The sequence below is a fragment of the Pteronotus mesoamericanus genome, unplaced genomic scaffold, assembly GCF_021234165.1.
Source record: "Pteronotus mesoamericanus isolate MK-2021 breed Mesoamerican mustached bat unplaced genomic scaffold, CSHL_Meso_final contig_78, whole genome shotgun sequence".
Classification (NCBI taxonomy): Eukaryota; Metazoa; Chordata; class Mammalia; order Chiroptera; family Mormoopidae; genus Pteronotus; species Pteronotus mesoamericanus.
This window is the reverse complement of record NW_026555258.1, coordinates 4,885,262-4,907,953: the sequence shown is the minus strand read 5'-3', so window position 1 is coordinate 4,907,953 and position 22,692 is coordinate 4,885,262. Positions and strand designations below refer to the sequence as shown.

General features: G+C 52.6%; 3 protein-coding genes across 4 annotated transcripts in view; 1 reads left to right on the top strand and 2 right to left on the bottom strand.

The window, feature by feature from the left end:
* Positions 1-754: 754 nt before the first annotated feature.
* Positions 755-9,048, bottom strand: TOR1A (torsin family 1 member A). The gene is made up of 5 exons (XM_054584245.1): positions 8,818-9,048; positions 7,918-8,183; positions 5,467-5,642; positions 5,242-5,369; positions 755-1,349 (listed from the first exon to the last, which is right to left on the bottom strand). Exons 1-5 carry the CDS (start codon positions 8,996-8,998, stop codon positions 1,099-1,101), a joined length of 1,002 nt encoding a protein of 333 aa, XP_054440220.1. The 5' UTR covers positions 8,999-9,048; the 3' UTR covers positions 755-1,098.
* Positions 9,049-10,285: 1,237 nt separating this feature from the next.
* Positions 10,286-16,652, bottom strand: CUNH9orf78 (chromosome unknown C9orf78 homolog). Of its 2 annotated transcripts, none has more exons than XM_054584842.1 (9): positions 16,504-16,652; positions 16,115-16,174; positions 15,155-15,206; positions 14,952-15,022; positions 14,348-14,425; positions 13,585-13,782; positions 12,709-12,845; positions 12,512-12,610; positions 10,286-10,955 (listed from the first exon to the last, which is right to left on the bottom strand). In XM_054584842.1, exons 1-9 carry the CDS (start codon positions 16,584-16,586, stop codon positions 10,864-10,866), a joined length of 870 nt encoding a protein of 289 aa, XP_054440817.1. In that variant the 5' UTR covers positions 16,587-16,652; the 3' UTR covers positions 10,286-10,863. The 2 variants fall into 2 exon arrangements, with proteins under 2 accessions (XP_054440817.1, XP_054440818.1); XM_054584843.1 differs by having other exon boundaries at positions 16,509-16,651.
* Positions 16,653-16,808: 156 nt separating this feature from the next.
* Positions 16,809-22,692, top strand: part of USP20 (ubiquitin specific peptidase 20) — a 34,091-nt gene continuing 28,207 nt past the window's right edge. The window contains exon 1 of the mRNA XM_054584244.1: positions 16,809-16,881. The gene's annotated coding sequence lies outside the window, so the exon portion shown is untranslated. The remainder of the gene's footprint in view (positions 16,882-22,692) is intronic.

The window sequence follows — 22,692 nt, the reverse complement described above, 5'->3', positions numbered from 1 at the left end:
AAAGTGTTCAGAAATTACAGTTTTATTGTAAACTGGTAGCTACTGGCATCGATGAAAATACTGTTCCAGGCGTCCTCAGAGCGGTGGGGGGGTGGTGACGGGAGAAGTCAGGGCTTCCTAGGAGGGACTGGGCGTCCCATTCAACGTAGGAAGTGGTAATAAATGAGTAAGGTTTTAAAAAGTGGGAAAACTTGCCCGATAGCATGTGGCTCCTTCAGGAACGAGGGCAGAGGACGGCCTTCCCTGGCAAAGCTCGATGGCCAGCAAGTGACGAGTGGAAATACTTTCCTTTCCGAGACACTAACGAGTGTTCCATGTTACGGAGATTAAAACCCTTGGGAAGGACATTTAAACCTTCTGCCTGTGTCCTCTTACATCCTTGTCCTTTTGTCTACATAGTTCACCCTGGCCAAGTAGCTCTGTGTGAGCATCATCCCCATAAAGCCAAGGTTGTGGGTTCGAGACCTGGTCAGGGCACATACAAAAATCAACTGATGAATGCATCAGTAAGTGCAACAAATCAATGTTTCTCTCTAAAGTCAATAAAAAATTAAAACTAAATAAGTGCGTCACTGCTCCTTGCGATGGTTGCCCTGGGACAGACCTGGTTACTGCTGCGGCCTCTGTCCCCACCCTGTGGGACGCGTGCTACCAACTTGGGATTTTTTTGCAGTGAAGACATCACAGCGTATGTTATCATGGTGGGAACTTTAAAAAAAACACACAAACCCAAGAACTAAAGAGTCTGAAAAGCTTTTCATAATGTTAAAAACCATTTTAAATAAAGTTATCACATTTTCAGTAACTTTTTCATCCTTCCTTGAAACAGAAACACTTGAAATTAAAACATGATTTTTAAAAAATCATGAGCCCTGATCCCAGTGGGCTGAGAGCAGCTACTTCCTTCAGGAAGGCTCCTGGGGCCCTTCCTTCTGAGGCCACGTCCACAAGGTGACGGCCTGCAGGCCCGGCCGAATGGGCACACCGCCCAGGAAACGCTGGTCCGCTCCAGCGGGGAAAATTCACTGGACTCCCGTCCCGGGGAAGCGCGGGGAGGTGCGCGGAGAGGCCGGGTGTCAGGCAGCGGCTGCCACGCCGTCAGTCGTCGTAGTAATAATCCAACTTGGTGAAAACAGTTTTGCAGCCTTTGTCAGAGAAAACTCTCTCCTCTTTGGGGAAAAATGTCATCTCCTCAGCCACTCTGGTCACAATGTCCTCATCAACTTCATAGCCTCGGGACTGCATTTCAACTCGGATGCACATTTTCAGGTGTTTGTATTCCAGGGGAAGGAAGGGGACAAAGTAGTCAATGAGATTTCGGTCAATTAAGCTGCTGTGCCAGAAGCCACCTGGGAAGAAGAAACAGGTGCTGTTCACCCACCGGCCGGCCGCCCACCCATCCACCCAGCGCCCGTCTCCTGGGCGAAGAGGGGAGCCAGGCCCCGCACCTGCCCCCAGGGAGCTCAGGGTCCAGCGAGGCAGGAGCCACACCCTCGAGCTGCTGCTACAAAAGCCAAAGGCGACAGTAAAGGGACACCTTCCTTACACAGCGGGCGCTGGCGTGACCACTCAGGACGTGACTCCTGGAGCTGAGGTGGAACAGAGGCCCAGGCCGCTGTGCGCCCGCGGCCCGGAACAGGCAGAGCCGAGAGGGCAGGAGCGACTGACAGGCAGAGCTTCAAGGAAAGGGAAGGTGAGGCATTCCCCAGGGGGACCAGACGCTTCTTTATTCTGGAAACTTGCGACTCACTGGAGGTTCTGCAGCTGGATTAGCAACAGGGTCGAAACCCACAGCTGCTGCTGGCCTGCCCGCACCGGACAGTGCTTTTTGGGGGTCCAAAACTAGGGCCCTCAGGGCGAGAACGTGGGATGGCCCCGGGATGGGGGCGGCTCTGCACCCGCCCAGCCGCACGACACCCCACTTCCCGGCGGCTTCCCGGACCCCCGACCCAGCGCATGCCCAGTCCGGAGGGGCCACCGCGCCGCAGGGTCGCGCCCGGCTGCTCCGCTGCTCCCTCAGCCCCCTGCTTTCCTCCTGTGCCGCCGTCCTGCTCCGAGTCTGACGCCCACTGCAGTTTGTCACACAATTCTGACACCGGCTGGGCGTCCTGCAATCCAAGTCGGGTCCGACACCGCCCGCCTGGGGACAGCGTCAGACCCCACGGCCAAGGGCTCAGCACCCCCACTTCAGCCAACTGCAAGGCCAGGATGTCACCTGCGCTTCTGACCGGCTGGCTAGCGGTTCCAAAGACCCCCTCACGGGGTTCAATTAATTGGCTAGAGCAGCTCACACAACTCGGAAACATTTTACTCACTAGACGGCCAGTTCATTATAAAATAATGTAACTTGGGAGCAGCCAGTGGAAGAGACTCAAACATAGTAATGTTGTAATAACCCGGTGTGGTGTCGGGCGGGCCCAAAGATACGGGGCGGGGTGGGGGGGGGCACTGTGTAAAGCACAGGACTGTCTAACAGCCGTGCTGTGCACCTGGGACCAGTACAAAGTAACAGTGAATGACAACTGCCACTGAGAGACTCAGAGCTTGAGGCACGGGGACAGGACAGGGGCTTCTGTGCCTCCCCGCCGATGTGCAGACAAGCCCAGCACCTCTCCATGCTCACGGCCGGAGGCTCACTGCACCCCACGCTGCTTGGTCTTCTTGGTTTTCACTTAGGCTTCACTACGCTAAGCCAAGCCAACCCGCAGCGGCTCTCCCGTCCCGGGAGGGCAGGGGGCGGGACTGAAAGCCTTCCAATCACAAGCAGGTCGCTTCCCCTGGAAACCAGCCCCGGCCCTCAGGTGCTTTCCTAATGTCCCCCCATCAACACAAATTCAGGCTGTGATCGAAAATAGTTTGTTCTGAATATACCTTTAAGTCTCTCTTACCACTTCGGGAATTCCAAGGGTTCTAGGAGCTCTGTCCCAGGGACAGGGGAGAAGACCAAATACATATTTCTTACTACAAACCACAGCATCACAACGGGGTTTGTGTGCCAGGACGGGGTGGAGTCTGAAGCCGTGGGAAAGCATGAAGCTGAGCGCCACGCTGGAACGGGACAGGTCCCAGGCCTGCAGCGCACAGGGACTCCCCGCGTGGGAAGGCTGCCTCTGTGCCAGGCACGCCCCGGGCCCTGGGAGTGAAGCCCGGGGCCAGGCAGACACGGGCTCTGCCCTCCTGTGGCTCACAAGCCAGGGGCGCCCGCAAGCCAGCAAGTGGACAATGCCGCGTAGCGCCGGAGGCTGTGAACGGGAGACGGAGACAGCCGCTGGGCAAGGAGGGCTGGCGGGTAATTGGCTGGGTGGCCAGGCCAGGCCTGGCTGAGGCGGCGACCTCCAGGCACAGGGTGAGCAAGGAACCAAGCACACAGGCACCCAGGGACAGTGTGTTGGTGGAACGGGCGATCTCTGACGGCCTCGGAAACCACCTACGGACCCTCCGCAGCTCGTCCCCTCAGCCGGACGCCCCCGAGCCTCCCCTGGAATACCCAGCCGCCAGCCCCCCTCTGCCTGGAGGCCTCCGCGTGCCCTCGCTCACTGAGCAGGCCCATCTTCACCTCCCGCCCCTCCCCCACACGTGCGCGGCTCCCAGGTCTGTCCCCCTAAATGGCAGTGCCACCCCTGCAATTGCAAAACCAGAGCCTTATCTATCATTCCTACATGAAATCTTATTGTTTCTACCTTCAGAATGTCTCCTAACGACAAGGTCACCACCCCCACCCGGCTGCCCCAAGCCCCCGGCATTTCTCCCCTGGGCTGCTGCAGCAGCTCCTGGCCTGTTCTCCCCCCCCCCCCCCCCCCGGCCCGGCCACCCACAGTCTGTTCTCCGCCCAGCGGCCAGTGCGGCCCTGTTACAGCCAAGTCTGAGCGCGTCCCTGTCTGACAGAAACCCTCCGGGGGCTCCTTTCCCTCCATGGAGTCAAACCCCCGGCCTCGCCGTGGCCCAGGCCCTCTGCGGTCTGCACCCCCAGCCCAGCTCCATCTCATCAGCCTGTTCTTCTCCCTCGTTCGGGCTGGGCCGGCTCCAGGGACCCCAGGTGCACTCTGAGGTCCGCACGGCTCGCGATGTCACCCTCACAGAGAGCCTTCCCCGACCTCTCTACTTAAAACGGCAGCTTAATCGACATATCCCAGCGCCCGACACATGCATGTCCTCACTCACGGTCATCAGGGTGCAAGCCTGAGAAGTTCTGTGTTTTTGTTCACCGCGTGCGCCCAGTTCTTAGACCAGTGCCAGGCACCTCGTCATTGCTCAACAGCCACTTGTCGGAGGATGAAGGCGTGCAAGCTCGGCCACCTGCTCAGGGCCACAGTCCACAGGTGGCAGAGCCCGGTCTGCCTGGTTCTGAAGCGCATGCTCAGCGGCCTCTGGAACCTCCTGTAACGCGGGTTCCAGACACCTGGCCTCACCTGCTGCGGGTGTAGGCTAAGGTCTCCAGTGCACATGCCCACACTTTCTGGCGTGCCAAGAAACTACTGAACGTGTTACAGAGTATTCTTTTATCTATAACATTCCAGTTGCACGCATTGACATAAAATACTCCGTACTGTTCACGCAACTCTACAGAACTACAAATTTCTTGGCAAGTCTGTTACAAAGAACTTTTGCTTCGTAATCTCCAGAACAAACCCAAGCAGAGCAGTGGTTAACGGTCATCGTACACAACGCACGGGTTTCACCCTGGAGATCAGCCTCCACCGTGGTGGCTTCCCCCCTCCAAGGGGTCAAGGTCTAAGGTGTGCGATCCCCTGCAAGAGCAGTAAGCTTGGTAGCCGAAGCTCGGGCTCTGGAACCAGGGACACCTAACAGGCTGCATGGGCTTGGGCGAGCTGCTATGGCTCTGAGCCTGTTTCCTCGGCTGTAAAATGGGGGTGGCAATACCTACTTTCCACCCCAGGAGGTTACTGTGAAGACTATACAAAGAAATCTAAGACTATAGTCTTTGAAAAAAAAAAATGCATCTCAGTGAGTACACAACACAATAAACAGATGAGATACTATAAAATTGTATACCTGAAACCTACATACTTCACTAACCCATGTCACCGTAATACATTCAATTAAAAAACAAAAACAAGTGCTTCTCACACTGTGGTGTCCACAAAGGCCACCTGGGGCGTGCAACATGGATCCCGCCCAGAAGTGGTCTGCAGAGGGCCCCCCGACATCTGCGTTTCCAGCCAGCGCTGGAGGTGGGCACGCGGGGATTTAGAGCTCAGTAGGACAGGCTCCTGGACTTACTGTTCTTGTTATTGAAGGCCGACACAGACAAGGCGTGCTCCATGTCTCTGAGCTTGATTTCTTCCCTCTGCTTCCCACTCCTCCAGAAATCTAAAGCCACGTCTGTGATCCTTTCCGCTCCCGCGTTGCTGCAAGGTAAGTGCAGGGAATGAGGACTGGGTTTCCTCCCGAAGCCCACGGGCTCGGGCTCAGGGCTGCTCTCCCGTGTCCCAGCCCTGGACGTACCTGAGAAATATGAAGATGGCTTTCTGATAGGAGACCCCATCCAGGTGGTCATAGTAGTCTAGGAAAGGCTTGATGGCGTCGATGAGGCCAGCGTGCATCTTGTCCATCTCGTCGAAGATGAAGATGGACCGCGCACAGGCACTCACATTGCCGCGAATCCACAGCTGTAACTGATCCTGAAGGGCAAGGGGGAGGCCAACACAGAGTTCTCAGCCAGCGCACCCCCAGCGCCCAACAGGAGCGCGGCAAGTGCTTTGACACAGGCTGCATTTACAAGTGCTCGGCATGGTCTCGGAACTGTGCCAGGAAAGGCACACACACAAGCGCTTTTCTGCTTCTCCACAACCCCACCTAGTGGGCATTACTATACCCATTTCACAGATGAGGAAACGGACACAGAGAGCCTCTTCACCTTGTTCAAGATTATAAGATTATAAAATTACTCTTTGAATTGCCCTGGTTGGGTAGCTCGGCTGGCTAGAGCATCGTCCCGATACACCAAGGTTGCAGGTTCAATCCCCAGTAGGTCACATACAAGCAACCGATGAATGCATAAATAAATGGAACAACAAAAATCTATATTTCTCTCTCAAATCAAAAATTTTTTTAAAAATTTAAAAATAAGTAAAATAATAAAATTACTATGTGGCAGACCTGGGACCTGAATCCCACCCTGCCTGATACCAGTGCTGGGGCACTGAGTTGCTGGCCCTTTGTCATTAAAATAGTGATGTTGCTGTTTCCTGTGCACACCGGCCCGTTTCCTGTCTGCACCAGCCCATCTAGAAAGAAGCGGAGACCAAGTGACTTATTCCGCCACTCAGTCCTTAGAATAGCCTTGAGAAGGTGCTCTGTGTTTCCCACGGGGAAATAAGAAACGCGGGCTTCTTTAAGCGAGGCAGCTGGACTCCAGAGCGTCCGGGCTGTGGCATGAGTGTGGTGAGCTAACACTCCTGAGTTTCTGGAACAATGCCTGGCATTTTTGCCTACACAGAAGCACTCCCTCAGAACACATTCAGGCACTTCTTAAGGTACTAAGCAATCAAGATAAGGAGAAAGGACCCTTCAATCAGAAATCTGAGCTGTGGTCCTTCCTAGATACCAAGCCTCCCGCTCCCCCCACCCCCAAATGAAGAAGAGAAATGAGCTGTTTTCTGAGAGGACTCTGGAAGTTACAATGTAGGTCTTGACTTCTTATGATTTTGACCCTTGCTTGGCTCTTGTGAACACGGTTACAATGTTCCTTTGCACTCATCCCACCTAAGCAGTAATTATGCTCTAAGGGCACAGGCTAGCCTCTAGGCACAGGGGAGACCCTCCAGAGAGCTGGACTGACTTGCGGGGGGGCGGGGGTGGGGCAGGGGGATTCCCCCCACCAAGCAAGTCAGTGTTTAAACAAGGATTCACGCATATCTGCTAGGCTCCAGCTGCCACGGTCCCCCCCCCCCCCCCGCTGCTACCCAATTTTCAGGGAAGGACAGACAGCATGTGTTGAGCACTCAGTACAGCCACTGTGCTCAGCGCTGTTCCCGTAACGTATGAGTGTGATCTCCCCAGACCCATCAAAGCCGCGCACACTACTGAAGTCCCTATTTTACAGCTGAGGAAGCCGAGGCCCAGAGAGGTTAAGTCCCTTGCCCAAAGTCACACAACTATTAAGTAGTAGAGTCAGAATGCTAACTAGGATGACCAACTTGTCACAAGTTATCTGGCACTTTCCCAGGGTTAGGACGGAAAATCGCACATCCTGGGAACCCAGGACAGTTGGCCATCTCACGTCCACTGAGCAAAAGGGAAAAATGGGTTTCTGTGGGTGAGGCTGTATTGCTGAGTGTCTTGCCACCTTGCAGGTGTGTTGCATGGATTTAAAAAGGTGACAGTGAACACCTATTTGCATGCTCATGTGGCAGGCAGGCACCTTGGCCCATACTTGACAGAGTTCACTGAATTCTCACCACCTCTGTTTTACGGACATTAAGAACCTGAGTCTCAGAATCGTTAGGTGACCTCTGCAAGATTACACAGCTGGTAGGCTGGAAAGTGAGGACTCCAATCCAGGCTGTAAACCAGAGATATAAAATAAAAGCATTCCGCAACACTGCAGTTAAACAAACTTCGGGCTCTCTAGAAAAGTTGCCACTTTTACAAAATGAGCTAGACTTGATGATCTTTAAGGTGGATTTGATCCTGTCCATCTGTAAAATCCTCTGACCCCACTTACTAAAACCAGTATCACACCAGGCCTGTTTTGGAAACCACAAAATGTGATCATGTAACTGCTTCGTGCATCTGAAACCCTCTGTAACTTCCACGTTTCTCAACGGGAAACCGACACACGTAGCTGTTTTCAGGGCTCACTCATTTCAACAGGCAACTCCCAAATCCCATCCCACAGCCAGGAAACCCCAAACCCAACACCATCTAGGAAGGATTCCGAACTCCGGTGCTTGCCTTATACAGAGTGATGTTGGAGGCGTGTGGAAAGTGCAGTGTGGCCACAAACAGGTGCACATAGTCACTGTTCAATCCACCCTCGTAAATGTTCTCCGCGATGATCTTGCTGGCGAAGTTTTTGCCAGTGCCAGTCCACCCGTGGAGGGAGAGGGTGAGAGGTTTCTTAGGCTTCGGGTTGCTTACGAAGGCAGTCAAGGCATTTAAGATGACTTTCTTGGCAAGGTGCTGTCCAAAGAGCTTGCTGTCCAGATCCTTCTGCAGCACTGGGAAAAACAAAGCCAGTCAGGAGCGGGGTCGGGGGCGCTCGGCTGGCAAAATGTGGCCAAGTTTACAGGAAGGATCAGGTGGAAGCCCGCAAAGCCGGCTAAGCTCTGCAAGCACCTTGGGACGCGCTGAGGTGTGAGCACCTGGCCCAGGGATGGACGGGGGGCCCAGGAGCCCTTCCTCTGCCGGCGCTACCCTCCACAGCCCCGGCCGGAGCCAGGCTCCCTTCCCGAAAAGGTGCTTGGCTCCTCCGCCGCCAGCGTGTGCCCCTGACCCCAGGGCTGCTCCTCCAGCCCTGGGGCCGCGCAGGACGAGTCCCCACCATGCTTTCTGTCTCCGGCCGGGAAGGGGCAAAGCTCTCTTGGGAGGAAGTTGACAACCGTTCCCACCCCCTTTCTGCGGGAAGCAGCCCGACCTGCAGCTCGCCTCCTAAGTGTCCGAGCAAATTCCGGGCTGCCTCCGGCGGCGTTCCCGGGGCCAGGCCCCACCCCGCACCCCGGCCACTCCGGTTCCGGGTCCCGGCCGCGCCAGCCTCAGCTCTGCCCGGGCTTCCTGCGCCCCGGGCCCCGAGGCCCGCCTCCCACCCCCCCGCCTCAGTCCTAGAGGCAGCCCCCAGCCGCCGCCGCGCCCCACCTTCCCGGCTAAGTCTCCGCTTCTGGCCGCAGCACTCGGTGAAAAGGCAATACAGTCGCGGGTAGGATATGTAGCTGGTGAGGACGCCGGCCAGGGCCAGTCCCAGGCTGATGGGCTCCACCGCCCGCACCGTCAGCGGCGCCAGCAGCAGCAGGCCCAGTGTAGCCCGGCCCAGCTTCATGCCCAGACCCCCGCCGCCCTGCGCGTCCCCGAGCCTTCCGCGGACCCGCGCTCCCGCCAGTCAGCGCTTCCGGCTCCGCCCCTTCGGCGCCGCCATCCGTGCATAGGGCGGGCTCTTTGCGATGCCGCCGCCGCCATCTTTGTGAGGGGCAGAGCCCATTTTTGCTTCCGGGAGATGCGCGCCGGAAGCCGTTGCGGGGGGCCACCGTTTTTTATTTTTTAAGGTTTTTTTTTTTTTTAAACAGCTTTAGATTTACAGAGAAATCGAGAAGACAGTACAGAGAGGATGCATGTGCCCCTCCCACCTGGCATAGCTTCCCCCATTATTAACATCTGTATGTTACATTTGTTGCATATAAACCTATGTTGATACATTTGTTCAGATAGTTTCATAGTCGTTAACTAATGCCCCTCTTCTGATCCAGGATCCCATCCACGAACCCACATTTAGTTGTCATGCTCCTTAGGCTCTTGGCGGTGCCTGTTTCTCAAACTTTCCTTGGTTTTGGTGACCTTGACAGCTTGGGGAAGACTGGTCAAATCTTTTGTAGGATGCCCCGCCACCGGAATTTCTCTGCTGTTTGTCTCATGGTTAGACTGGGGTTGTGGGTTTGGGGAAGGAGTATACTCTACAAAGTGCTATTTCTATAACATTATATCAGGGGTACAGACTATCAACATGATTAATGACTATTGACACTGACTTTCATCATCTGGGTGAGGCAGCGTATTTGTCAGGTTTCCGCACTGAAGTCACTTGTGCTCATTTATTCAGTTTAGAGGATTGCCTGTGTGCCAGGTTGTAGACTAGACAGACCCTGGGGCTTGGGGGAAAAATCAGGCACACATGACTCTTTCATTCACCGTCACCTTGCCTTCTATTGGAGCAGAACAATACAGACTTAAAAAACAATCTTCATTTTACAGATAAGAAAACCAAGGCTCAGAGGGAAAGGGATTTGTCTAGGGATATAATAAGAAGCTGTGAGCAGGGGTCAGATCTGACTCCAAAGCCAAACTTCCCTAACCACAATGCAAGCTCTAAATCAGCCCAGAAGTCACCCGACCTGTTATTTCCTCATTCCAAGCTGTTTAAATGCCTCAGGGAAAATGACGGCACAAGTGGCACCATACTTGACAGCTAACACGGTAGAGCCTAAGTCTCTTGAACGAATGAGAAGCTCTCGCTCAGTAAGTCAGCTTTGCATTTGAGCTGCCCATCTCCCAGGCTCTGAACACATGGCCTAATATTGGTGTGAGGAGACACAACACGAACAAGAAATCTGACTCATTTCATATTTAATACTGAAGTGCGGAAGTGATAGAGACATTTGATTTTTTTTCCTTCTTAATGAAAAGAAACAGGTAACTTTGTAAAAATCAGAAAATACCAGTGTCCTTTTGATCCCATTCTAGATTTTCCTGCTGTTCACTGGATCCAATGGAAACAGTGAAGGATTCATTTCCAAACCCCATTCCAGATAATCAGAAGTAGAAGATATGATGACACATATAATAATAAAAGCACAATTTAAAGGGTATTATCTCCCCCTGATCACACAGCTGTTTCCTCCTGAGGCAGCTCAAATTTTGAAAAAGGCAACATATTTACAAACAAGATTTAATAACACTCACAAGAATAGTTTGCCCCCCGCCCCAGTAAAAAAACCACATATTGTTTCAAAAGGTTACAAATTCAGAGCTTGAAAAATCCAGCAGGTTAGCAGCTGGACCAATACAGTCTGTTCTTGGAACCGCCCGCTGGCCAGCGATCGATCGGGCTTCTGCCCAGGACGCCTTCCCTCCCGGGGGATGGGGGACAGTGCTGTGTACACCCCACTCTGCTCTTCTCCCCTTTCGCCACCCTCAGTACCGTCTGTTCATCTTCTTGAACTTCTCATAATGATAGTCATCGGTGGCCTTCTCATTAGCGGGGCGCTTGCGGTTAGGGGGGGACCCTGTGAAGGAAAAGAGGAAAAGCTGTTTGCCGGGCCGGAGGTCACCGACAGGCTTTATGTCCCCCTGGGGAGGGACCATTCTGCACAGGAGCCCCAGTGCCTGCCCTAGTGAACAGAAACCTGGCAGGGCCTCAGTAAGAGCTTGTTACTGAGTGACGCAAACAGACCTGTGGCGGCGTCGGGTGCCAGCCAAAATACGCTGGCATCAGCGTTAGACTAGGGGACCAGTAGGGGCTTCGTTGAGTTTGACCCTGCCCCAGGCGTGGCGCTAAATCCTTTTCGACCTACTTCCCCTAACCCTCACGGCAGTCCTAGCAGGGGCATGTTACTTTGCTCAGAGAGGTTAGGTGACTTGCTCAAGGTCACTCAGACAGTGAAGGTAGGCTGAGAGTGAAACCCAAGTCTGGTGATTCCAAAGGCCTTGCTTACCACACGTTTAACACAACACCCTTTGGGAATCGAAGACCACAAAACCAAGATGTTAAAATAACTTCCCAAGTGAGAAAGAAGAGTGAGAGTAACAGGCTGGAAATTCAGGAGCCTCCGCAGAGTTCACATTTGCCGAGAGTCATCTGCTGTTGGTGAAAAGCTGACACCTGGTGCAGGTGAACATGTGCGAAGGGGCACCGTCAGAGGCTGCTGGCAGGGAGGGGACAATGAGCATCACGCCTCTAGGGGGCCATTTGGCAGCTTCTAGAAAGCAGCCTGAGAACACGATGTAGTCGAGAATGGGCATCAAAGCCCTGCTTGAACAAGGAAAATCAGGAAAGGAGCTAAGTGCCCAGTCAGAGGGAAACAGTTACACTATACCGTCTGTCTTTCCAATGGAAAATGACATGGTCTCTGAAAGAGAAAGTATGTATTTACCAACATGGAGAGGTGTGCGGGGTGGACGACTGAGTAAAACACTATGAGGTCCTCGTAAGTGCACACACAGTTTCCTATATGTGAACATTAAAAAAAAAAGTCTGGCCCTGGCTGCTGTGCCTTGATGGGTTGAGCACTGGCCTGTGAACTGAAAGATCACCAGTTCGATTCCTGGTCAGGGCACAACACATGGGTTGTGGGCCAGGTCCCCAGCTGGGGGCGCACAAGAGGCAACTGATCAATGTATCTCCCAAACATCAATGTTTCCCCCACTTTCTCCCTCCTTTCCCCTCTCTCTAGAAATCAATAAATAAAATCTTTTTTAAAAAGTCTGAAAGGTTTTATCCAGCAATGTTAACAGTGGTTGCCTTTGGGTGGTAAAATTATGAATAACTTTTCATTTACTTTTGTTGATTGAAATTTCCTAAGTTCTTGAGCCTCTGTATCTGACAGCCCAGTGACCCCTCAGAGCAACCCCAAGTGGCAGGCCTTGCTATTTCTTTCCCCGCCTGGGAGATGAGGGAACTGAGGCTTACGAACAGGAGGGCACAAGGCCACGGCCCAGGGCGCAGACTCACACCCGGCGGCGCTGGCCCCAAAGCCAGAGCTCCAGCCCGCAAGCCCACCCGCCTCCACGGCGCCCGCGTGATGCGACCACTGCCGGCAGCTGCAGCCGCCGCTGGACTCACGATCAGGCTCTGGCTTCTCCGTGTCGCCCACTCTCAGCGGACGGGCTTTGGGCTCTTCTTTGTTTCTCCGTATTGGGGCATTGAGCTCCTCATGATAAACTGAACCGAAAGAGACCAGGGGACGTGTCAGACAAACAGGGAACCCGAGGGCCTCAAACCAAAGGGGCAGGGGCAGGGGCAGGGGCAGGGGAGCTTACATCGGTTGTGCTGCACGTAGTTCACCGCCATGTTGGTGGGCACAAAGGACGTCTCACTGTCTTTTTTCTTGTTCTGCTGCTCTGCCAGCAGACGGGCCTTGGCGTCCTCCGTGGAAATGATGTTTTTAATTTTAGCACTAAGGGGAGAAAGGAGCCAGGCCACACATTAGGTCGCCGCGCCTCTGGTCCTCAGACAGAAGTGACCGGTGAGGCAGGCAGCCCACCACTGCGTAAGGACATCCTCTTTCCCGGGGCACAGCTCTGTCCAGTTTGCCAACTCCCTCACAGCCATGCTCCCAGCTCTCCCAGCTGTGGGAGGTGTGGGGGTTACTTTCTTCTGATCAAGAGGAAACTGAGCCTCCAGGATGGAGAGAACTGCCCACGTAAGGCTCAAAGCTAAAAGGCCAGAAGAGAAGCGAGAACCCAGAGGTCTCCTATCTTTCTCTGCGCTTGAAGATGACTCTGACCACGGTATTTCGTCCAGGACCGCCCCCTTGCGGAGCAGGCATTCTGTAGTAAAAAAACCAAGAGGAGGACCAAGGGGTGGCGAAGCCTCTGACACTGCTCTCACCGAACAGGACAGGGGCATGCGCGGGCCTCACTGGAACCGCTGAAGAGCTGTGAGCAAGGGCTGAGCAAAAACGAATGCTTTTACTTTCAACAGACAGGGTCCCTTACGTGTCTTTAACTATCTGACCGACTCTTTGGAGAAACTCCTGGGGACAGCCACCTCGGGCAAACCAGAGAGAACAGAGTTTATGTGGGTTTCCAAGGAGACAGGGGAGAAATGTTCCCTTAACTTGGAACTGGAAAGCAGGAAGCCCCTCCGCCAGCCCCCGGGCAGGAGAGCGGCAAGAGCATGGGCCTGAAACGTACTCGATGCCAAGGTCCACCTCGGGGATGCCGCTCAGCATCTGGTTGGAAAGCATCTCCTCCGTCTTCTTTGCTGAGGAAACGCGGATGTTTTCTGGAAGTTCGTAAAGACAGTCCTCTGCATTCTTGGGCTTCACTTTCTGTTCTTCGTGTTCCACAATCCCTTTCCTCTTCTTCAGCTCTGTCTCAATGTACTTCATCCTGAAGGAAGAAACCCACGGTCTCAGGGCGGGCAGGAAGCTCACCGTGCGCGGCTTTCACATTAGTGGCCCCCAGCCCGGGCCCACAGAGTGCCCATGGTCCAGGTGAAGTTTTCATCAGTCCATGGAGAGGTGAGAAAAATAAAAGTAAGTGTTTTTGTCAAGCTACAATGTACAATGGAAAGCGCCAGCCAATATTATGAGATCATGTCCTACCAACTTATTGGTATTGTTCTATGTGAGATTCTTCGAAAGCAGAAAGACAATGGGGGATGGTAGTAGTTTGTTTCACAGCCTTGTTGGCAAAATCAAGAGTGGGCGGTCCAATGTGTATCCCTGCAGTGTTTGGGGGAGTATTACTAGTCAAGGAATCTTAAATCTCAAGAACCACTTTTAAGGGACTTTTCAGAGTTTTTCAGGTTCTCAGGCCTGGGAAGTGGGCCAAGGGGGACCCACACGGATGTCTCTGGATAACTCTAAACATGCCATCTGTGACTCCATATCCCAGACTGCGTCTGATTGGAGCCCACCCCTGACCACTCACAGACAAACGGACCGCCACCTACATGTCGGCGTCCTCATCCCTTCGGTTGGTTTCTGCTGAAAACGATGTCCCCAGGTGGAGGTCTTCCTCTTCACTGATCCTAAAAGGAGAGAACCGTAAAGCAGAGTCGTAAAGTCACAACTCGGTGAGGCTGAGTTGTATGTTATACAAATGAAATAGGCACACACCAAAAAGCGCAATGTCCTCATGATAGTTAGGGAAAAAATACATGATACGTAAATAAAATAAAGATATACAAGCAAACCGTTGGCCTCTGGAGATTCCTCTAGGGAATCAGCAGATACTTTTACTTTTTACTTTTGTAATTTTGAATGTATTATCTTTATAACTGTGGTTTTATGTTTTCTGAAAAAAGAAAAATAAAACTGCCATATGGATTGGAAAACAATGCACCTTTACAAAAGGGGTGTACCCACACCTCCCTAAGTTCACTTTTAAAGAGGTTTAGTTTTCTTGTGTTTTCAAACTACCCACCCTTTCCAAAGCAGAAAGGACACTTGAAGATGCCCTACTAAAGCTGCTGCTGCAGGCCCAACTCTCTGGAGACACAGAGACCCCCGCAGGGGCTGCAGGTGAATTCGTATCTCAGCGTGTCCTGTACTTACTTATCTTTGCCCCTTTCCTTCAGTTTCTTCATGTCCACCATTCCGCCTGTCTTCATCTGAAAGGGATCATCCTGCAGAAAGCAAACACGGTTGAGCAGAAACATTTCTGTAATTGGCAGCAGACTTCCTTTTCTCAAGAAAATAATCGTCCGCCGAATAGCATCCACATCTTCCCACAGTGCGGGGAGAACCCCACAACTTACCACTAGAGTGGCCTCTTCTTGTACCTTCTCTCCCACCAGCAAGGCCACAGCACTGAGTAAAACCAAAAAGGAAAGGGGAGGAGGGGAGGGGGAAATGGCACCGCTCAGAGATGAGAAAGAACATTTAGGATGCTTGTAAACTGCAATATTAGTGCAGGGGCCAGATAGGCAGGGTGGACGCCAAAGCCAGCTGGGGAAGCCTACAAGAATAACACAGGGCTTAACAAACACTCCAGAATCTAGGGTGGGAAAAGTGGCAAACTTTTCTATAAGGCCCTTTAGCATTATTTTGGCTTGGAAATCTCATTTCTAAGACTTTGCCTTCAGGGAAAATAAAGCTAAAGACAAATGTAGGAAAATACTATTACTGCAGCCTTATCTGATGAAAACTTACAAAACTGACCTACAGGTCCCTGAATAGGGAATTAGTTAAATTATGGTACATACTTGTGGCGGAGTATTATGTAGTCATTAGAAAGGTTTTTGGAAAAATAATCCACAATGTGAATGAATGTCCACAAGGTCATAACGAGTTGAAAACAGCATAGAATAAAAGTTCTCACTATTCTTTACAAAAGGGGGAAAAGAATACAGATAGAAAAGAACACTAAATGTTAACACCGGATTTCTCTGGATGAGAGAATTATGGCTGCTGTTTATTTTCTTAATTAGGCTTTTCTAAATTTTTCAAACTCTTAACAATCAATGTGCTTCCACAATTAATTGGGTGCAATAAAAACATGAATGAGTGATCTGTTTCTGCACTCCTGGAGCGAGCCTTAAGATCACACGGCTCAGGGTACCTCCCGGTTAAACGTTTTCAAAGAACAATGGACCTCTTTCAGGGTAGTGTCAAGAAAAGGGGCTTTCCAAGTCTCAGGAGATATTTTGTGACAGCGACAGGGGCGGGGGCGTGCTGTCATCCCCATCTCCTCCTCCGGGTCCCCCCATGGTACCCACCTCACTCCGTTGGGCCTCTTCCTCAAGTTCTGCACCTCTCGGGTCTCTTCCAGTTTTAATCTGAAAAGAAAAAAAAAAAAAGACAATGCACAAGTTGAGAGACCCTCTGCGGAGCTCGGAGTCAAACAGCAGCTTCGACCGGTACCCCAGCCGGCTGCTGAGTCGCCGGCACGAACCCGCGCCACTGCCTGTCCCTGGGACACCTCTTCCTCTTATGCGGCCTGGGAGTGGCGGCCTCATCCCTACAAGCCCCAATTTCTTCGTCGGCAGAACGGGACACCACCACGGGCGCACAGCTACCAATGTTGTCAACAGGGCTCCTGGCTTGTGTTGAGCCGCTAAGCCGGCTGCTCTTTTCCTGCCCAGTGGAAACCCCGCTCCAAACGCACCGAACCTCTTCTGAGTTCTGCTCATCTTCCTCCGACTCCGAGTCGACCCGGCGCCGGCGGAAAGTCTTCCCGGTGACCGGCATGGTCGCGGCGGCTCCGCGGTCCAGCCGCGGCCCCGCAGCGCTCTTGCCCAGCTGCTTCCGGCGCGCCGCAGTGCTGTCAGAGCGCCGGCCCCTCCGGGCCCCGCCCCAAGCCTGCCTGGCTCCACCTTTCTCGCACCGCCCACCTGTCCACGCCCCCAGCGGTGGCGTCGGCCTCTCTCGATTGGGTCGCCGAGGGGAGGAGGCGGGGCGCGGCCGCCTGGGCCCCACGACCCTGCGCGGCGCCGCCGAGGGTGCGTTTGACTGACAGGCAGCGGTGGCTCGGTAGCGAAGGCAGGTGAGTTTCAGGCTGCTGCCGGCTGCTTAAGGGGGCCGGGCCTCAGAGCAGGGGCGACCCCAGCCCTGATTCCGGCCGGCGGGGTGCCTGGCTGGCCCTGCCAAGCGCGCTAAGCGCCGCGGCCGGGGGAGTGGATCCCGGGAACCCCCGAGCACCGTCACCCCACCCCTCCTCCGGCCAGCGCCCAGGGGGTCCTCGGGTGTCCCGTCGCCCCACTTCGAGCCCCTGGGGACGCGTTGCTTCTCCGGGACCGGAGCCGCCATCTCTTTTATTCTACAGGGCCTGATCCATCATTGAAAGCATGCGTGTCGCGTCTCGGGGCGCTGACTTTTATTTCCCCTGGGTCTGGGCCCTGACGTGTATTTTTTCCTTTAAGGACAAAAGATGACCACTTATTAGTGGTGGTAAATTAAAGTCCCAACGCCGCCTGCCCAGCTAAAAATGACGCCCAGCCACTTCCCGAGGAGAGGTGCGTCTGATGTTTTGAACCCATAGGGCCCCTCCTCGGGTGTTTGCCGGCAGCCTTTCTGGACCGTTCTGGGGGCCTTGCTTTCGTCCTTTGTCACGAGGACTGTCGCTCTGCCCTTTGCCTCTTCCACCCCGAGGATGCTCTGAGGAGTAAGTTTTTTTGAAATCCAGGCATCAACAAATGCTTAGGAAATAACTAAATGCATGAATAGTGTCTGCGAAGTCTTTTAGGAACCCCTTAAATAGTAGTTTTCCTTTTTTTGTTGTAGGCCGGCTTTTTCCTTTGAAAGCACTACCTCACACTTAGCACTCACCAGGTGGCAGGTCCCAGGCTAAGCATGATCTCATTGAACTCGCCCAACTAGCCTTTGAAGTAGCTTCAGTTATTTTTCATTTTGCAAACGAGAATACCGGGGTCTGGTGAGGCAATACGTGCCTTAGGTCACACAGCCCGAAGGTGGAGCGTACCAGTTGCAGGCTTACCCCCGCTGCACGTTTTGCACAGCTCCTGGCACAGCAACAGTTCAGTAAACGCTTGCTGCAGCTGCTGTTATTACAGCTCATTGGCTGCGAGGAGGTGCTGATGGAGGCTGTTTTTGGTTCCCTCTTCTGGAACACCATTCTGAAGTGGGGCAGCATTTCTGGAATGCCTCACTGCTTTCTGGATCATCTTCCTCTAAGACTGTTGTTCTTTCCCCCGGACTGAGACAAATGGCCTTCTCAAGTAGACTCCGGACTTGTCAGGACAGCCTCTTTGCTTCGGTCAAAAGCTGTTTAGTGGCTGTGTGACTTCCAGCCAGTGACTCTGCCTCTCGGAGCCCCAGTCATTCCTCCTTTAGTGATGGAAGTGGAGGTGGATTTAGCTTCCCATGTTGCCAACCTCCAGGGTGGTTATGAGGGTTTAGTGAGATCTGTTAGGATCAGCTCAGCCCATGGGGCTGTTCGAGTGGGGGCAAGGTGGGTAAGGCCAATAAGGGTAACTGAAGGTGCGAGGGAAGCAGGACTTGCCAAGGCAGGAGGAGGCTGAGAGTTCTGCTTTGAGAGTCAGAAGGATGGTGGGCTCTCAGTGAATTAAGACTGCGTTAAAGGAAGGGATGACTGGAGAGGAATTAAGAGTGGGTTAAAGGAAGAGATGTATTGGGGATTTATGGGAAATAGAATCGCTCGGAAGTCGATGGGAGAAAAGAGGGCGGGAGGGAGGGAAAGGGTACCAGAGGGGTGCGGGTGTGAGTGCCGGGTCAGAGGGTGTCCTTGTGTTGGTGGGGGAGCTTGGCAGCCTCACCATTCCTGTCCTGAGGAACTCGGCTCCCTCCGGCTGGGAGGAGGATGAAGCCAGAACCTCCAGGAAAGTGATGAGTAATGGGCACCTGCGGCCTGGTCTCAGCAGCTGGTGCCAGGCCTGGACGCACCGCCTGATGGCTGTGTCCCGGGGGAAATGCTTTCCCCTCACTCAGCGCAGACCCCGGGGGAGGACAGAGTGCCTGCCCTGATTCAGGATGAAGCGTCTTGGAAGCCCCACCAGGGCCCTGAGCAGGTGGGCACGTTGCCAGACACGCTGGCCTGTCTCCTTTCCTCCTGCTTTCTCATCCCCAGGAAAAGACGCGGCCAGTCCTGGTGGGCCAGGAGGGAGAAGCGCTCTGGGGTCGCTATGGTGAAGGCGCCACCCCTCTGGCCAGCATGTGCGGGCTACAGGGCAAGCACCTCCCCGACTCCCAGCAGCCCAGTCTGGTCGACCAGCTGCTCTCCAGGGGCCTGTTCCCAGGATCCAGCTCTCTCAGTAGTGCAGGCTCCTTCCCCTCTCCCTCTGTATTCATTGCCTCCTGTGTGCGCCCCATTTGCTTGCACAGGGGCTGGTAGGAAAGGCTGCGGAGGTAGGCACACCCGGCCTGCTTCCAGCTGTCACTTCTTCGCTGTGTGGCCTTGTGCGACGGGCTCCCCACCTCTGTGCATCCCCTGGAAGGTGCTTACTTGAAAGCGTAAGCGATTCTTGTGCCAGGTGCCTGGTGCCTGGTGCCTGGCTCGGAGTGCGTGCTGCGTCCTGGGGCCCCTGCTGTTGGCTTCAGGGTTGCCTTTTCCAAATCTCATATTCAGACATTTGGCACATGTGCTTGGCTGAGGAGCCAGTGGGACAAAGCTGTCACCTGTGGGTTACCTTTTCCAAAAGACCTCTCCCTGCTCCTACCTTAAATGAGAGAAAAGGAATCTTTAAAAACTTTCCATTTTGATAAAAACAATCAGACTTACAGAAAAGTTACTAGAATAATATAATGAAATCTCATTGATACCCTTCATCTAGATTCATGAATTAGTAATATTTTAGCCCTCTTTACTCCCTATATACTCAGTCTTATTATCATTATTATTCAGGTCCATTTAAGAGTAAGTTACAGGTATCATGATTCTTTACCCCTAAATATTTCAGGGGGAATCATCTAAAAACAAAGACACCATTTCCATCTTCAGAAAGTTTAATGTTGATATAATACCATGTTAGTTTGTTAGGGCTGCCGTAAAGAACCACAGACTGGGCAACTTAAACAACGGAAATGAATTTTCTCACAGTTCTGGAGTCCGGAAGTTCAAGATCAAGGTATCAACAGCTTCGGTTTTTTTGGAGGCCTCTCTCCCTGGGCTTGCAGTTGGCCACCTCCTCGCTGTGTCCTCACGTGGCCTTTCGTCTGTGGGCATCCTTGTGCGTCCAGATGGCCTCCTCTTATAAGGACGCCAGTGAGACTGGATTAAGGTCCATCCTAAGGCCCTCATTTGAATTTACCCCTTTAAAAGCCCTGTCTCCAGTAAGATTACATCCTGAGGTACTGGAGGTCAGGGCTTCAGTGTATAAATTTGGGGGGCACAATTCAGTCCATAAGAACCACTATTATCCAATATCTAGTCCATATTCAGCTTTCTCAACAGTCCACTAATGCCCTTTTCCTCGTCAACCCAGGATCCAATTTTGTCACGTCTGTTTCATGCCTTTTATCTGCGCTGAGAAAGGGAATCGGGTTGCCGGAAGCAGATGTGCCGGCTGCCCCGGGGCAGAGAAGCTGCTTAGGGACTTGCTGCGTCCCCTGAGGTTCCGTTTCCTGGTGTCGATGTCCGAAGCACCAGGAGGGGGGCTTGGGTCTTAGAAAGCAGCACCAAGAATCAGAACTGCCATGCCTTAGTCACCTGCTGTGTGTCACTCTCGGCCACATTGCGCCTTTCTTGGCTGGGCGGGTGGCCTGGCTGCCCTGGGCAATGGCGGCCTGAGTGAGAAGCTGATGGACGGTGCCCTTGGCGTGTGACTTAACATTCCTACCGCTCGCAGGCTCCTGATCTATGAAACCTGGCCAGCAACACAAAGCACAGTCCTCAATAGTTTTTGAGCATTCTTGGTATGCAAATAAATGCAAACTGAGTCGTCCAGAAAGTCTACGTGATCAGAAGTCATTGTGGTCTGATCCTTCCTGTGCACTGGCCATCCTCTCAGTCACCCTGTGAGCTGGCTTTGTCCCACTTCCTGGGTGAGGTAACTGAGGATCGAGTGATTTATCTAAAGACACGCAGCTTGCAAGCGACCGGAGCAAGGAGCTGAACGCAGGGCTGCCTCTGTGACTGCTTTCCGTGGTCACCGTCCACTCCAGGATTAACGTGCGTGGAACAACTGGCACGTGGTAACGCGATGGAAGGTGGCTGCCGTTGGCTGCTGGAACGGGAACATCCCTGGTGGCTGCCTGCAGGTAGCCTGGTGCTGAAATGTGGAACTCCGAGCCCCATGAGGGTGAGACCCATGCCTGGCATGTTTCCACTACCCCAAGCCAGCGCCCTGAGCAGGTGCCTGTCGGGGTTGGCTGGGCGCCAGATAAAGCGAAGCGAAAGCTTGTAGGCAGCTGAGGTAGGTGAGGTGCGGTCCTCGCAGGGGCGTGCGCTTCTCAAGTTTCAGGCCCAGTGTGGGGAGTATTAAACGCCCACAGGTTTGGATGCCACCGTTCAACTTCTGCCCTCCATGTAAACTGACGGTTTCAAAAATTGTTTATTTATTTAGAGAGAAGGGAAGGGAGGGAGGAAGAGAGGGAGAGAAACATCAATGCAAGAGAGAAACATCGATGAGTTGTTTCTCTCGTACACACCCCAACCAGGGATCGAGTCCACAACCCAGGCATGCGCCCTGACCGGGAATCAAACCTGCGACCCTTCGGTTTATGGACGACACTCCAACCAACTGAGCCGCACCAGTCAGGACAGTAGATGGATAAGGTTATATAATCTTTCTGGAGGGTCATTTGTCAATATATTTCTGGAACCTTTAAAATAATCATTTTAACCCAGTAATTTTTCTTTTGGTTGAAGATTTACTCCAAGATTTAAATTCCAAAAAGCAACGGGGACCCCAAAAAACCCTAGAATTATCTTCTAGAGAGTAGGCCCCTTGTAGTACAAGCATCCACCGCTAGGTGAGTGTTCTAGAAACCCATCTGTGTCAGTGTACAAACTGGCGTTGTTGTGAGAGGCTGCATTCAGCTTCAGTGAATTTTTTGGAAGACTTTTTCAACGCATTTGCCCATTTCACGATGGGTGATTTACGAGTGCACCTGCCCACACCGCGCTGAGTGTCCAGTTTTTGACCAAAAACACCATGACCCCCATGCCCCACCCTCCCTATTCACCTGATCTCACACTAAGTGACTATTTTTGTTGTTCCCCCGGGTGAAAAAAGTCCTCAAAGGGAAACATTTTGCCGATGTCGAAGAGGTGAGACAAAAAACAGCAGAAGCACAGAAAGGCATCAAAATCGATGAGTTCAAAAACTGTTCTCAACAGTGGGAAAAAAGGCTTGATGGATATATTGCATACATGGAGAGCACTTTGAAGGTGACGGAAGTTTAAACATGTAAGAATAAATACACAATTTTTTATAAATAAATTTCAGGTTTTTGGGTGTCCCTCCTCGTCCTGCTGCCTTATTTATGATGGCATAACATACACACAAATACCCAAAGTGTCCAGCAATAGGAAAGCAGTTAAGTAAGGTATGTGGAGTTTAAATGAGATGTGTTATAGTATTATTCAAGCATTAGAAATGAAGTTTTTGCAAAGAAACTTAGTGACCTGAGAAATGCGTGTGATATGAAGCCTAATTCAGGATGCAAAAGCCTATCTCTTACATTCTAGTTTAGTGTTTGCAATTCTGCGCCCATACCTAGCAACAAGACTTAACCCCCATGGCAACCATCTTTTTCTCTGTGTAGTAGGATTACAGGTGATTTATATTTCATTTTATGTTTGTCTCTGTTTTCCAGCTTCTACAGAGATGTATCTTCATTTTATTAAAACCAAATGAAAATGTTTCTACTTTCACGA

Coding starts and splice junctions, on each gene's coding strand:
- TOR1A (XM_054584245.1), bottom strand. CDS start 8,998: ATGAAGCTGGGCCGGGCTACACTGGGCCTGCTGCTGCTGGCGCCGCTG. Junction 5,643..7,917: donor CCAACATCACTCTGTATAAG/GCAAGCACCGGA, acceptor CTTGCCCTTCAG/GATCAGTTACAGCTGTGGAT. Junction 1,350..5,241: donor GGCCTTCAATAACAAGAACA/GTAAGTCCAGGA, acceptor TCTTCTTCCCAG/GTGGCTTCTGGCACAGCAGC.
- CUNH9orf78 (XM_054584842.1), bottom strand. CDS start 16,586: ATGCCGGTCACCGGGAAGACTTTCCGCCGGCGCCGGGTCGACTCGGAG. Junction 15,023..15,154: donor AAGAAGAGGCCACTCTAGTG/GTAAGTTGTGGG, acceptor TGCTTTCTGCAG/GATGATCCCTTTCAGATGAA. Junction 14,426..14,951: donor AAGGAAAGGGGCAAAGATAA/GTAAGTACAGGA, acceptor CTCTCCTTTTAG/GATCAGTGAAGAGGAAGACC.